Source organism: Poecilia mexicana, unplaced genomic scaffold, assembly GCF_051168715.1.
Source record: "Poecilia mexicana isolate PSO_F unplaced genomic scaffold, ASM5116871v1 scaffold_17, whole genome shotgun sequence".
Classification (NCBI taxonomy): Eukaryota; Metazoa; Chordata; class Actinopteri; order Cyprinodontiformes; family Poeciliidae; genus Poecilia; species Poecilia mexicana.
In genome coordinates this window covers 17,108,690-17,123,649 of record NW_028263386.1, presented here as the reverse complement: position 1 = coordinate 17,123,649, position 14,960 = coordinate 17,108,690, and the positions used below count along the sequence as shown (strand labels likewise).

The following is a 14,960-nucleotide window of genomic DNA, read 5'->3' as shown; positions in this document are numbered from 1 at the left end:
TTCGTTTGACACTTTTAACCTTAAACATTGAGCTCACGTCACTTGACTCTGGAGGTTTTGCATGCTTTTTAGACCATATGTCTTTGCAGGGACATTTTGACAACTGCACGCTCATTCTTCCCCACAACCCCCCATCCGCAACATACACACCCCATAGGCACACACACTTGAACACACGTACATACACAAGTGTGTGATCACATGACGAGTCAAAGTGCGTACGGAGAGGTGATAATCGCTTTCCTCGGGCAATGTCTTTGAGGTTCTGATGGGTCCAGATGTTACAAGTATATGGAAGACTTTCATCTCCCCTGTGAAATATGTGTGTCCAATCTGGTAATGACACATCGACACACTTTGCACACACTTAAGGCAAGTTGCAGGAAGATGTGTATCCCACAACTGTCTCCATTCGATTCTTGACATTTGTGCACAGAAAATAATGGTCAGAACCCTGGGACTCACCTGCAACTCCAAGAGATCCAAGGAAAGTTTCATTTATTCACTGAGAAACTTTCCCAAAAGTGTGAGAGCCATTTCACATGTTTTTTTTTTTTATTGTTCTGCTTAATAAATTATTTAAATCACTGAAAGTAAAAAGTAAAAGCTTCTTGTCATTTATTGTAGAAAAGGTAAACAAATATGTTTTGAACCCCTGACGGAAGCCACTTAATGTCCAATTGGACTTACAGAGAGAGGAAAAAAAGGGTGCCAGGGGGGTTTTGTGGGGATTAGGGAACAAAAGGATCCTTCTCTGTCATCAAAGAGGATCTACTCTCCACTCATCCCCTTTTCTGTGGAGACAGCTTTTTTTTTTTTTTTTTGGGAGCTGAAATGATGGCTGCAGGGAGGAGGAAGGGTGGGGAGATACCAGGAGAGTCTGATGGTAGGGGATGCAGATTTCAAAGTGATCTTTAACTTTAAGCCCTACAGTCCCCATGACATGAGCCCCTTTGCCCCAGACACAGCGTTGCCTATATTGCTCCAAGTAGAAGTCTGCCACCCCTCCTTTCTTTTTTTTTCTTTTTTTCCCCCTCTCTCAAGCTTTTGTCATGGTGGCATTTAAGCGGCATTACTCACTGACCAAAAGAAGGAATTCTTTTGAGGGACCTAAAAGGGATGGATTTTAACTACGGAGACCACTGTCTCCACTTAGGACAACACTGGGTGGATATAAATGCCCACTGTGTGACTCGGAATCAACACAATGGAGACATCAGCTTGATCATAAGTCTTTGAGCCCAGTAAGTTCATTCACATTGTTATTTTTCGTCCACATTTTTAGAAAATGTAAAATTATGTCAAAAAGCACTAAGCTAATAATTAACTGCCAACAAATAACCTTAAACAAACTTAAAAGTTATGAGATGATTTAGAACCCTGCCGGAGGGCATCTGCACTTCTATTGTTTTGTCACATTACAAAACTATGTATTTAGGCCCCCTGCCTCAGTTATTTATTTTTCTTTGAATGATTCATGTCCCCTCAGGGTTACTAATCTGGGATCCCCTGCTGACCTGCTCCACCGTAGGGAGTCACTGTGATCACACAAAGGTAGTTATGAGGTAAACAGGTCTGAGTCCGTGGTATAGGTGATTGAAATAATTGTACCTTAGCAAATAATGCATTGATTTGATTAATAAAACACAAACAGGTTGTTATACAGGAAACAACTTAAGGATATTATCTCTTAATATCTCAATGTTGATTTCAAATGATTGGTGACGTTATGCTTTGGTATGTAAGTTTTTTATTTTGCAGATTTCAGCTCAATCTAAACTTTTCTAATTAATAAGTCTTTTAAGCTGTTAGAAGCGTGGATTGTCTTTTTTTTTTTTGCTTCAATGCAAGACCTTTTTTTTAAATAAGATATGCTTTTATATTAATCTTATTTAAATAAATAAAAAAGGCTCAGGTCATTTCACCTCTTTGCTTTTTACCTTTTTAGTTTTACTATTTCTTCTTCTTTCAAGTGCTCTGTTGTTATTTCACTGTTTGGCAGCTTTGATAACTTATTACACAACTTTTCTTTAGGAACATAATGGAGCGCTCTTTTGAAGAATGTTTAATTCCTGCCATAACTCAAGTTACACCCAACAGTGCAACGTTTTGGTCTGCCTTGACAATGACGTTTTATACAAACTATGTTAAATGGCTGGAATAGAATGTCAGGTTTTAGCAAGGGAGTACAGTAACAACTCGATCAAATAAAATAGTTTGTATTGGAACTTTGAAGAGTTTCTATTTTAATCTTAAAAGTTCATGAAATACACAATTACAATAAAAAGCCATAAGTGGATCTTAGGTACACCAAACAATATGAAACAGCACTGCATAGGTATGTAAAGTTAGGTAAAGAGCAAATTGGTCCAGACCCAAATGATACAATTTGCCATTGGCAGTATCAGTTCTTCTGACATGAACGTCGCCTTGGGCAGGAACCGCCGTTTGCACTTGAGAACGGCAACAAGAGATTTAAATTTTTAACTCTTCTTAGAAAACGTTTCTCCGTAGGAGAAAGTGCCACCCTGACAAAAAAAAAAAAAAAAAAAAAAAAAAAGCTGTGTTGGCATGAAATGGACTGTTTGAAGATACTGAAAATAAAAAGGACATAAAGGGCAACATGAGGTTTGAAAATAAATTGGTTATGTGGCGCTCCTCACCACAGTAAATGAAACTCAAACAAATGAGCAACAACAATTTCCATTAGTCCATTTTCACAAAGCACACAGTCATTTATTGACAGTCCTAATTGTTCTCAAAATTCACTATGGAGGCGCGTCAAGCCCTTGAATTTCACACCTCTGAATATCCCATTTCAAAAGTCCAGTTCAAACTCTGAGGATCACATTACATTAGAGGTGAGGGAACTTAGAGTGCTCGCTTCTGCTTCTGCTCCATACTTCAGCATGCACATCAGCCAAGTGAGTATTATAGAGAGCAGAGCCAGGACGCTGGCGACGAACAGACAAACCGGGCCGACAGGAGACGCTATGAAGTTGTGCACAAAAATGAGGCCCAGAAATAAAAGCACCAGAAATAAAAGCACCACCATGGAGAGGAAGGAGAAGATGGCGCACACACAGCCCGCGGTAAAGGCTGCGTTCTTGCAGGTCTCACAGCGTTCCTCGGTGGCGAAAGATCCGGACGGACCTGTCTGTTGTTCTTCCGTGACTGATGAGCTCTGACGCCGATGCTCTCTAAGGGGAAGAGCCTCGAACAGCGCCCTGTTGTTCGGGAGGTTTTGAACCTGATATTCCCGAACCGGAGTCCGATGGCGACACACGGGACAGCCGATCCTCCATCCTCGACCCTCTCGTGAGTGCAGAGTTTCGAGGCCAGCAGGGCCGAGCGCAAATCGTGACACCGCACCTCGTACTGGCACTTCCGGTGGCAGGTCTGACACCTGCCACAAGTGCCACTGCGTTCGGCTGACTTCGGCTGACCTCGGCACCTCTTACTGGCACTTCCGCTGACACCTGCCACAAGTGCCACTGCTTTCGGGACTAGCTGCCAGAGTTGCCACTGCGTTCGGCTGACTTCGGCTGACCTCGGCACCTCTTACTGGCACTTCCGGTGACACCTGCCACAAGTGCCACTGCTTTCGGGACTAGCTGCCAGAGTTGCCACTGCGTTCGGCTGACTTCGGCTGACCTCGGCACCTCTTACTGGCACTTCCGGTGACACCTGCCATTAGTGCCACTGTTTTCGGGTCTAGCTCTCAGTGTTGCTACTGACTTAGGCAAATGGACTACATATCCCATGATGCTTTATTACTAGTAGAAGAAGAACTTAAACACAGACGAAGAAGACAGAATTTAATAATTTTTTTTTCGCATAAATACTTATGTTAGCTGAATTCCTACACGTTTATTATATCATGTATGATTCGTTCATCCTATTTATTCACTAAAGTTCATCTGAATAATCCAGCCGACTCCTTCCGTCTTTGAATTAATCAAATACACAGAAGGTATCAGGGATGCCATTGGTTTCGGCACCTTTGTAACAGCTGAGTCTCGCCTCCACTAGAGCTGCTGTTAGATGTCCAGGATGTTTCAGAGCTGTCACAACTGTTTCCGATGTTTTGGGGGATGGCAATGACAGTTTTTTGAAAACGTGTTACTTATAATGCGTGTTTATAAAAAAAAATTCAATGGTAATTGTATATTTATCCATTTAACACTTTGAATATTTTTGACTGAGTTTAATTCAATCAAGATGGCCAATTGAATATACTATAAAGTGTCACTATTACAGTGGAACCTGTCACTATGTTCAAAGACACATCTGGTTAATCACACATCACTGATAGTTAATAGGACTTTTTACTTAATCAAAATGACATTCAACCCTTGCCCATGTTTATATCGCAGAACAGTGGCTGACATAGTGCAACAGGAAGCCAAATGTTGCAACTGGATAATAGTAATAATAATCAGACTCTGTATAACGTATATTGTAGAAATTAATAAAGTTTGAAAAATAAATTTAAGCTTAATGATCATAATTTCTCATGGAGGAATAATAAGTTATTTGATCCTGATGTAGTAAATTCACACGTTGACTAAACATGAATTTTACAGTAGACTTCAAATTGCTGTTTAAAGTATTTACATACAATGGCTAATAAATATTGACAAATCAATTACTATGCATATACTTTGTGACATAAACTTGAAAAAATGTTGAAACATATCTGCCAAATAAAATAATATGTAAACAGCACAATTTTCTTTGAAAAAATCATTTGCATCTTAAGTATAAACTAAAGTAATTTTTATTTCCAAAAATATGTAACATTCTTGTTCTTAATGCTGCTTAAGATTCACACATTGTCAAATTTTTTGAGGTGTAAATAATTTGTGTTTTGACTTATCAATATTCAATATTGGTGTAAAAAAATTGAAGTTGTTTTAACTTGAAAGTGAAAATCCTCCTGCTGCCTTGAAAATGCTGTTGAAATGCATTTTTTAGCTCAGATTTTAGTCATTCTCTCATCTTTGAATAAGAAAACTTTGAAGACAATGAACCGAACCAGAAAAAAACACAGAGAAGCAACCTTCATTTATGCCACACAAATCTGTAATAAACTTGACAAATAATGAAAAATAGCGGGGATTAAATGTAATAAATAAAAACAAGTAATAACTATTTAAAAATGATTAACTGGCATTTTTGGAAAATTATGATAACATGTTTCTTTTTTTAAAAAATGCATTATCTTAACAAAAAACACTGAAAGTTATAGTGGCTGCCTGGTCTATTAGATAATAGACCAGGCAGCCACTATAACTTATGACATCCTGTGCACTGTCATGGAACCAGGCTGAACATAATGTCACTCTGGAATTGTCAATATCTCATGTTGCCACTGTCAGAAATGTTAACTAATAAGTCAATATTAGTGAACTTACCCGGTTTAATAATCAATAGCATTATATTAAGGTCATTGTATGAAAATAATTATAATCCGGAACTGACAGGAGCTTGTCAGCACTGACATACCATGGCAACCGAGTGTCAGTTGTAGTGGTAGGTACCTACTGGTAGCTATTATCACCTGTTGCAGAAGAGGTCCCATCTGAAAGCGCAGGAGTTGTCTTTCTCTGTTTAAGTCTGAACACCGGCTGTATATTTAAATATGTATGAGAATTATGTTGTAATTAAGATATATTTTATTTCTATTTGTTTGATCTAAAGTTATTCATATGCTACATTCTGTCTGAAACAGATAGAGAATGAGGTTAGCAGCCTGTGGCACCCATGGCCACCTTACTTGTGTCACCTTACCCAGTGGTAAGGTGGCACAAGTGGCACCTTACCCAGAAGCCCGTGGCACAAGTGGCAGCTTATGGCAACTGTCAACATGTTTTCACTGAGGCTGTTTATTGGAAACTGAAATTTGAGACTGTATAAAAAATAGACCAGGGCATATTTGCTTTTTTTAAGGGAACAGAATACTTAACAAGAAATGCAATACTTTGTGCCAGATCCACCATTATTTTCATTAATTATAAATTCATTCATATTAATTCTGACACAGAAGCTGTCACCAAAGAATATTATATTTCTATTCTATTGTTTTCCCCACTAAGCATATTTAAATATGCTGAAGTATGTATAATACAATTAAAAATACTTTAAAAATACAACTGTTTATAAATATGGCTGCATGTATAAGGTTTCCAGTAACAAAACAGCGTGTTATGAAAGATTAAATGTTCAAATACGTCATTGTGCCTGTTAAACATATAACGCTGAGTGGAGCGGTCGAACGCTATAAGATGGCCGCCCTAAATCTCGTGAGCAAAAATAGGCGAGAGGGGTCCGTGAGGCGTGGGAGGTGCCAGTATGAGGTCGTGGCAACCCTTGGAAGGTGCCGAAGTCAGCCGAAGTCAGCCGAACGCAGTGGCAACACTGACAGCTAGACCCGAAAACAGTGACACTAATGGCAGGTGTCAGAGGAAGTGCCAGTAAGAGGTGCCGAGGTCAGCCGAAGTCAGCCGAAGTCACCCGAACACAGTGGCAACTCTGGCAGCTAGTCCCGAAAGCAGTGGCACTTGTGGCAGGTGTCAGCGGAAGTGCCAGTAAGAGGTGCCGAGGTCAGCCGAAGTCAGCCGAACGCAGCGGCAGCACTGGCAGCTAATCCCGAACGCAGTGGCACTTGTGGCAGGTGTCAGACCTGCCACCGGAAGTGCCAGTACGAGGTGCCGAGGTCAGCCGAAGTCAGCCGAACGCAGTGGCAACTCTGGCAGCTAGTCCCGAAGGCAGTGGCACTTGTGGCAGGTGTCAGCGGAAGTGCCAGTAAGAGGTGCCGAGGTCAGCCGAAGTCAGCCGAACGCAGTGGCACTTGTGGCAGGTGTCAGACCTGCCACCGGAAGTGCCAGTACGAGGTGCGGTGTCACGATTTGCGCCTGCTGTCTCTCTTCGAGGCACTCCAGACAGAAGGTGTGGGAGCAGCTCAACTCTTTGGGAATGCGACGGTCCAAGTCGTAGTGGTTGTAGCAGATTTTGCACTCGTATTCTCCTTCTTCTTCGTTAGACTGAGCAAAAGCAGAGCCGCTTTGTCCATGGACTTTGTCCGCCATGTTCTCCCATATTGCACAGCTTCATTTGACCACACAAGCTAAATGTTAATAATTAATATGTACTCGGCATCAAAATCAGTTAAAAACGTTTTTTTTTTTCATGTGACTTTTTTTTTTCTTTTTCTTTTTCTTTTTTTTTCTCTAAGTGTGAGTTTGACCTGGTTTCAGTCCAGCTCCATCCGGTTCACAGACTCGTGTAACAGCCCCCCCGGAGCAAAACCCGAGAACAGGGATGCTAAATCTAACCGTGAAACAACTACCTGAATAGACGAAAAGAAAAGAGAGAGAGAGTGACAGAGAGAGAGAGAGAGAGAGAGAGAGAGAGAATAAATAGACGTGTTCAGATTGATTTTCTGATCCGTTGTCACCTGGTTGGCGTCACAACGAGCATCATGTGATCGATGCGCCCTATTAAACCGTGTAATTAAAATTGGGCACCTGCTCTAACAGTAAGAAGCGCCGTCAGACGTGTCGCTTTGAGTTTCAGCACCACAGTCATCGGACAGCGCCGAGCAGGGCGACGGCGGTGACATCTTCAACAGCGACTGCAAGGTCTTTCAAAAGCATTCACGCTTCTCACGTTGTAACAGCAAACTTGAAAGAATGCATGTTCCAAGAACAAAGTAGCACATTATTGTGAAGAGAAAGTAAAAATGATTACACGTTTCCATTTCTTATTACATTATTCTGAAAACCCCATAAGTAAAATCCAAGTGCCTGAAGAGCTATAGCAAGTGTACAATCCACTTGTGTATAATTTCACATCTACATAAATGTAGCTGTTTTGTGAAGCCCTTCTTAGAGAACATAAATGAACAAAATGAACTAACTGCATGAAAACGGAAGGAGTATGGTGTAAATGCAAACCGAGACATGCGAGTCCACCTAAACTGACAGGACAGACAAGGAGAGTATTGATAGACTCCACTTACAGGGTCATGTAGTAAAATCTACCTATATAATGACTTGTTCTGTACTGTAACAAAGAAAAAAAAGCCATGTGAGACCAAAACCTGAAGTTGAAGGAGAACCATACTGACGACAGCATCATTAGGTGGAAATTATTTACTTTAGGGCAAAGAGGGAAGTGTGTCAGTGTTGCTGCTAAATACAGGGCAATCCTGGAAGAAAACCTATTAAGACAGGAACAGAGGTTCGCCTTCCAGTAGCACTCAACCCTTAAGCATACATCCATAGCTACAATGGATAGCTCACAGCAAAGACTGTTCAGATGTCAGAAGTATATGAATACTTGTGCAAGGCATGTCAGAACATTATAATCCATTAAAATCACACTTCAAACAAACTGTCTGTGTAATGTTTGTAAAAGCTGTTCACTAAGCTATTATGCTCTCAACATTTTCCCTGACCTTACTGATGTTTGCCTTAGTCTTCATTATGTCCTTTATTTGTTGATGTTCTCTGACAAACCTTTGAGACCTTCACAGAACAACTGTCTTTATACCAAATTTAAATTACGCACAAGTGGACTTGATTAACTGATTAGGGGATTTCTCAAAGCAACTGGTTGGAATGAAGTTTCTTTAGATGTTTGAGATTATGGGGCAGACTTTATGTGCACACCATACACACACACACACACACGATAATTAAGAGCATTATTTAAAACTTCATGGGTTTGTATTGGTCTGCAACATAAAATGCCAACAAAATGAAGGAGATAAAGTTCAAGGAGTGCATTCTTCTGCGTAGCATTGCATAAGCCCCCTCCTTCCTAAATGCACAGAGTATGTAATGGAAAAAATTCTGTATTCCATATCTATAAGCTTTAAAAAAAATCATTTTTTGACAACCATGAGAAAGAGTATCTTGCAATGCAGAGAGTTTGAAATATAATTCTAGAAATTAATTCCCAGCACAGACCAGATTTCATTTTAAACCAAATTACACTGTGTCATGCAAGTAATTTACTGAATTACTTCCAGGTTAGATTTTTTTTTCAAGGTTTAGGATAGATTACTTTTTAATAATGTTATATTGAATTAGTGGATGTATGCTGTGAGTATTTGTTACACTTTTCAACTATACAAATTCAGATTGATAGTATAAAAAATAAAAATAAAAAATAAGATAAAAGCTGCAATAAAACAAAAACATAGATAGATAGATAGATAGATAGATAGATAGATAGATAGATAGATAGATAGATAGATAGATAGATAGATGGATGGATGGATAGATAGATAGATAGATAGATAGATAGATAGATAGATAGATAGATAGATAGATAGATAGATAGATAGATAGATAGATAGATAGATAGATAGATAGATAGATAGATAGATACAGTAGATAGAAAGTGCCCTCTTGTGGCCAAATTTATATGTGCATGTAAAGTAATGAATTCTGTGTTTCCAGTGTGAGGGATTGGGTGATTTTATGCTTTATCTAAAACTGAACAGAAATTAGGAGCTGTTGATTTTTTCAGGGGAAAGGAATTAATGATGTTCGAACAAGACTGGTAAGACACAAGATGTGGCGGTCATAAGGACATGTTAATGTCAACTAGTTTAATTATTTTAAGCTCTATTAAAACATAAATAGGTTTTGCATAGTCAGCTCTCTATGGTCAGATGTTTTGCCCTTAATGCTAATCTCATGAGAGGAGCTTTACAGGAACAGGTGAAAATATAAGTTTCTTTTGAGCTCTGCGACATCCAACGATTAATGTAACTTTTTATTTTACACATGCTTATTTTCTGTGAAATAAAATGCTGTATATAATTTAAAGTTATTCCGTTAGATAAAATTGGAAATATGTGTAAAAATACATAAATTCAGATATAAACACTGTAAATGTTCCAAGATTTTTAAGCATCTGTAAACTTCACAAAAATACTGTAAATAGTTAACTTCACTCAGATTTCCCTTCATGGAAAGATCATGGTGTCTAAAATAGCACTTTTTTTTAAATTTGCAACTTGTAAAGATTTTTGGATTTCGTTGTTTCTATTCTAAGTCCAAACTGATACAGCATTCTCCAGTTTTCCGTAGATCTTTTTGATAGTTTCGCTTGTATCTGATAAGCATGGTGTTCTGTTGCCATACACTTTATCAGCAGGCAAACGATAAGCCTCATAAGTCACTAAATTTGTCTTGGCTCTATAATACAAACGCGCCAAGTTTGCTTTTTATGCGTGAAGAGGCAGAAAACCCCCTTCTCTGTTATCCTCTGTAATTCCAGTTAGATAAGAATCTCACAGGAGGTGTGACTGCGTGTTCGTCATGAGATCATGAACTGTTAGCTTGACGGTTTTCAGTCGCCGTTTGCTGGACTGTTAATTTAAGCCTGCATGCCCTTTGGCTGTTCCTTTAACAAACGCTCTGATTATCTGTTTTTGGTTCTTCTGCCTCACCTGGGTTCACCTTCTCAAGCCTTTTGTCATGATAACTCCACTCAGTCTGAATTGCCACTGATAGGTTTTGGGGCCAGTTATATTTGATAAGATCAAACACATGAAAAAAAAAAAAGTCTTTTGATAGTGCCTTGTAAGTGTATGTAGTATGAGAACAGATTTCCCTATTTCAAACCTGTGACCTTCCTGAGATGTTTATCTTAATTGATGACTTGATCCTTCAGCTAATGTATATTTTTCCGCCATTATACTCTCTTGGAGAGTGGAGTACAATTAGGCTCTTTCTGAGCAGCTACACTTTAAAACATGCATGTGAATACAATTAAATTAGCTGCCCTTATTTAATTTATGTCATTCCTGAACTCCATTTTGATCATCACTGCTTATTCATGTAAATACGATCTTAAGCAGAATTTATTTATTTTTGGAAATAGAAATGAATCACAAACCTTTTATTTTCCATGCTGTAAAACTTTAGGCTAAATTAGCATAACCTTTTAAGTTTAAAATGTGTGGTTCATAATTCCAGCATATCATAATACAATTTGTTCCTTGATTGACAAATATTTAAATCTTACAAAAAACAATCAGTTCTGTCCTACTTAAGAAAAGAAGGTATTATAGTACAGTACAGCAGATTAAACTGCTTTATCCAACGCTTCTACTATACAGGTGCTGGTCATAAAATTAGAATATTGTGATAAAGTTCATTATTTTCCATAATGTCATGATAAAAATTAAATTGTCATATATTTTAGATTCATTGCACACCAACTGAAATATTTCAGGTCTTTTATTGTTTTAATTTTGATGATTTTGGCAAACAGCTCATGAAAACCCAAAATCCCTGTCTCAAAAAATTAGAATATTATGAAAAGGTTCTCTGAACGAGCAATAAAAATAATCATCTGAATCAACAAAGTAACTCTAAACACCTGAAAAAGATTCCTGAGGCCTTTAAAAACTCCCAGCCTGGTTCATTACTCAAAACCGCAATCATGGGTCAGACTGCTGACCTGACTGCTGTCCAGAAGGCCATCACTGACATCCTCAAGCAAGAGGGTGAGAAACAGAAAGAAATTTCTGAACGAATCGGCTGTTTGCAGAGTGTTATATCAAGGCACCTCAGTGGGAAGTCAGTAGGAAGGAAAAAGTGTGGCAGAAAACGCTACACAACGAGAAGAGGTGACCGGACCCTGAGGAAGATTGTGGAGAAGGGCCGATTCCAGACCAAATTAAATTTTCATCTCCATAAAACTTTTCAGCAGAAGTAAGCATGAAGTGCTCCAAAATCTTCTGATAGCTGCTGCATTGATCCTGCCCTTGATAAAACCCAGTGGACCAACACCAGCAGCTGACATGGCACCCAGACCATCACTGACTGTGGGTACTTGACACTGGACTTCTGGCATTTTGGCATTTCCTTCTCCCCAGTCTTCCTCCAGAGTCTGGCACTTTGATTTCCGAATGACATGCAAAGTTTGCTTTCATCCGAAAAAAGTACTTTGGACCACTGAACAACAGTGGTCCAAAGTGCTGCTTCTCTGTAGCCCAGGTCAGGCGCTTCTGCCGCTGTTTCTGGTTCAAAAGTGGCTTGACCTTTGACCTGGGGAATGCGGCACCTGTAGCCCATTTCCTGCACACGCCTGTGCACGGTGGCTCTGGATGTTTCTACTCCAGACTCAGTCCACTGCTTCCCCCAAGGTCTGGAATCGGCCCTTCTCCACAATCTTCCTCAGGGTCCGGTCACCTCTTCTCGTTGTGCAGCGTTTTCTGCCACACTTTTTCCTTCCTACTGACTTCCCACTGAGGTGCCTTGATATAACACTCTGCAAACAGCTGATTTGTTCAGAAATTTCTTTCTGTTTCTCACCCTCTTGCTTGAGGATGTCAGTGATGGCCTTCTGGACAGCAGTCAGGTCAGCAGTCTGACCCATGATTGCGGTTTTGAGTAATGAACCAGGCTGGGAGTTTTTAAAGGCCTCAGGAATCTTTTTCAGGTGTTTAGAGTTACTTTGTTGATTCAGATGATTATTTTTATTGCTCGTTCAGAGAACCTTTTCATAATATTCTAATTTTTTGAGACAGGGATTTTGGGTTTTCATGAGCTGTTTGCCAAAATCATCAAAATTAAAACAATAAAAGACCTGAAATATTTCAGTTGGTGTGCAATGAATCTAAAATATATGACAATTTAATTTTTATCATGACATTATGGAAAATAATGAACTTTATCACAATATTCTAATTTTATGACCAGCACCTGTAGTTTCAATAACACATTATATTTGACATATCATCAGACATGTAAAGAAAAAATAATCTAAGCAAAGAAAAAAAGGACAAAAAAACAAACAAAAAAAAAAAACAACAACAAGAGCTTGCAATAATTGTCCATTATCCAAATCCTGAACCAATAGTCATTATTTCAGAACAGAAACTTCAGTGATGATGCACTATTAAGGGCCTCCTTACACAGCAGTGGCTTCTTCATTTACAGGGCCAATAAAGGTTAAGCGCATGCTGTTTTACAACCAGCTGCCAGTTTCACAAACTCAGAGCTATGTCTAAATGAAACAAATTTATAATATGAATTAAAGTTACTGCTTTCAGAGGTAAATGTATTTTAGTATTTTTTAGGACCCACACTCGTCTCGCAATTTCAAACAGATCATCAGGATGATAGCAAGGTAAAAACAACTCTAAAGCTCAATAAAACATCATCAACAAATAGTGGCAACTTGGGATCATCAACTCTCCACATTAGCATACCAAATGATTATTTGAGAAATACCCGATATAAGCTTTGTCTATCCTACTATCACAAATGTAAACATGTGGAGTTGGTTAAACTTTTTTGAGATCTTCACTATAATGTTTTTGCGTTGGCCAGATGAGGATAATGTTGTGGGCTGGATCTCTTTCGTATTTCATAGCATCATGAAATATCAGGCAACTTCTTCATAAAATGTTGGTGTACTCCCCTAAAAAATTTTAACTGGTCATTATCCAGTGATTCGATGCATTAATGATCAGAAACACGTGGCCATAACAACAAGGAAACTGTTCACCAGACACAATATCAACCCAATAAATCAACAATCAATTTAAAGCAAAAAAATAATCATCTGTATGGTGAGCTGAAGAGAAGAGAGCATAAAACAGGACCTTGTTAGAGTGCTTGCAATTTGGTTCTGCAGGATCCAAAACATATGGCCAAATCAACATGGTAATGGTTCAACTGACACAAAATCAATTTTTCCATGACCATCTCAGTTCCCAGATCCCAAACCTTTGGGATGACCTAAGATAACAGATCATAAGAGGCAACCCAGAACTGGGTGATCTAGAGACGCTGTACAAAGAGGAAAGGTCAAATCGCTTTGTCTGCTGAAACATACAGAGCAGGAGAAGACCAGCTATCCTTCTGCCAAAATGCGGCAATGTAAAACTAATAGCAGCCTGTATACCAGTAACTGTGTCACTGATATTAATAAAGAATTTCTCTCAAAGTCCGTATTAAATAAATGCATTCAAATAAAAGTTTTTTTTTTTTCAAAAATGCTTTGGGTTTTTTCTTTCTTTTTTTTTTTTTTTTTTTTTTTTTTTAGTTTCTGATGTTACCCAGTCTTGTAAATCTGATGAGAAAACGCAAAGTTAGGGGTACAGCCAACAGATACAAACTTTTCCATTGACTGACTCAGAAAAAATAAGGTAACATTTCATTTAATGGAGACAGATACTGTGCGTTATTGATTTAATTGATTTAGAAATATAGCCTCTGGATCCCTGAGTTGCTACTTGTACACACTGCAACACGCTATTCCTCCTCAGAAACATTTTTTTTTCTTTTTTTGGCTTGTTTCTGACGTAGCTTGTCCACCGGCGCTGCACATTTCTGACCCAGCTCCCCACTCTAATTGATTTGGCACGGTAGATCCGATATCCTTTTCATGATAGTCAAACTTTACTATGATAACTCTCTATGGCCCCCATTCTTGCTTTTATAGAGGTATAATGTTTCCACGTCTTTTTTTTTTGTGTCCACGCCATCATTTTTTTACTGCCCAGTGTCTTGGGAGTTAAAGTGCAGTGAGAGAGAATATGGATTAAAATACCACTTTAAAACCTCTGTGCCACAAAAAGAGCGTGATGTTGACTTATTTTACTTTACATCTTCATAAAATCCCTCCCTTGATGTTTGTTGGCCTGTTTGAAAGGAAAAATTCTGATTGTAGCAAGCGTGTTACATATTGAATATTGTAAGGTATATAAGTTTTGCTTGTTTATTCTGGACACAAAATGATCAAGCCATTCATGGGACGCAGAGCAAGGGAATGCAAAAAAAAAAAAAACGGGACAGAGTTTTTCCTTGAGGGACAAAAGAACGAGAAAAAAAAGAAGAAGAAGCGTCGGTCTATTAAACACGCCTAATTATTGCAATTATCACATCTCTACGAGCTTCAGAAAAGTCAAGTGATCCCTCATGTGG

At 38.7% G+C, this 14,960-nt stretch overlaps 1 protein-coding gene across 1 annotated transcript; it reads right to left on the bottom strand.

Moving 5' to 3' along the window:
• Positions 1-2,216: 2,216 nt before the first annotated feature.
• Positions 2,217-7,105, bottom strand: LOC106931461 (RING finger protein 228-like). The gene is made up of 2 exons (XM_015009607.2): positions 6,938-7,105; positions 2,217-3,339 (listed from the first exon to the last, which is right to left on the bottom strand). Exons 1-2 carry the CDS (start codon positions 7,089-7,091, stop codon positions 2,846-2,848), a joined length of 648 nt encoding a protein of 215 aa, XP_014865093.2. The 5' UTR covers positions 7,092-7,105; the 3' UTR covers positions 2,217-2,845.
• Between the last annotated feature and the right edge of the window lie 7,855 nt (positions 7,106-14,960).

Excerpts from the sequence above, each read along its gene's own strand:
- LOC106931461 (XM_015009607.2), bottom strand. The coding sequence starts at position 7,091 with ATGGCGGACAAAGTCCATGGACAAAGCGGCTCTGCTTTTGCTCAGTCT. Across the intron at positions 3,340-6,937 it reads CCACACCTTCTGTCTGGAGT|GCCTCGAAACTCTGCACTCA; the intron begins GCCTCGAAGAGA and ends TCGGCCCTGCTG.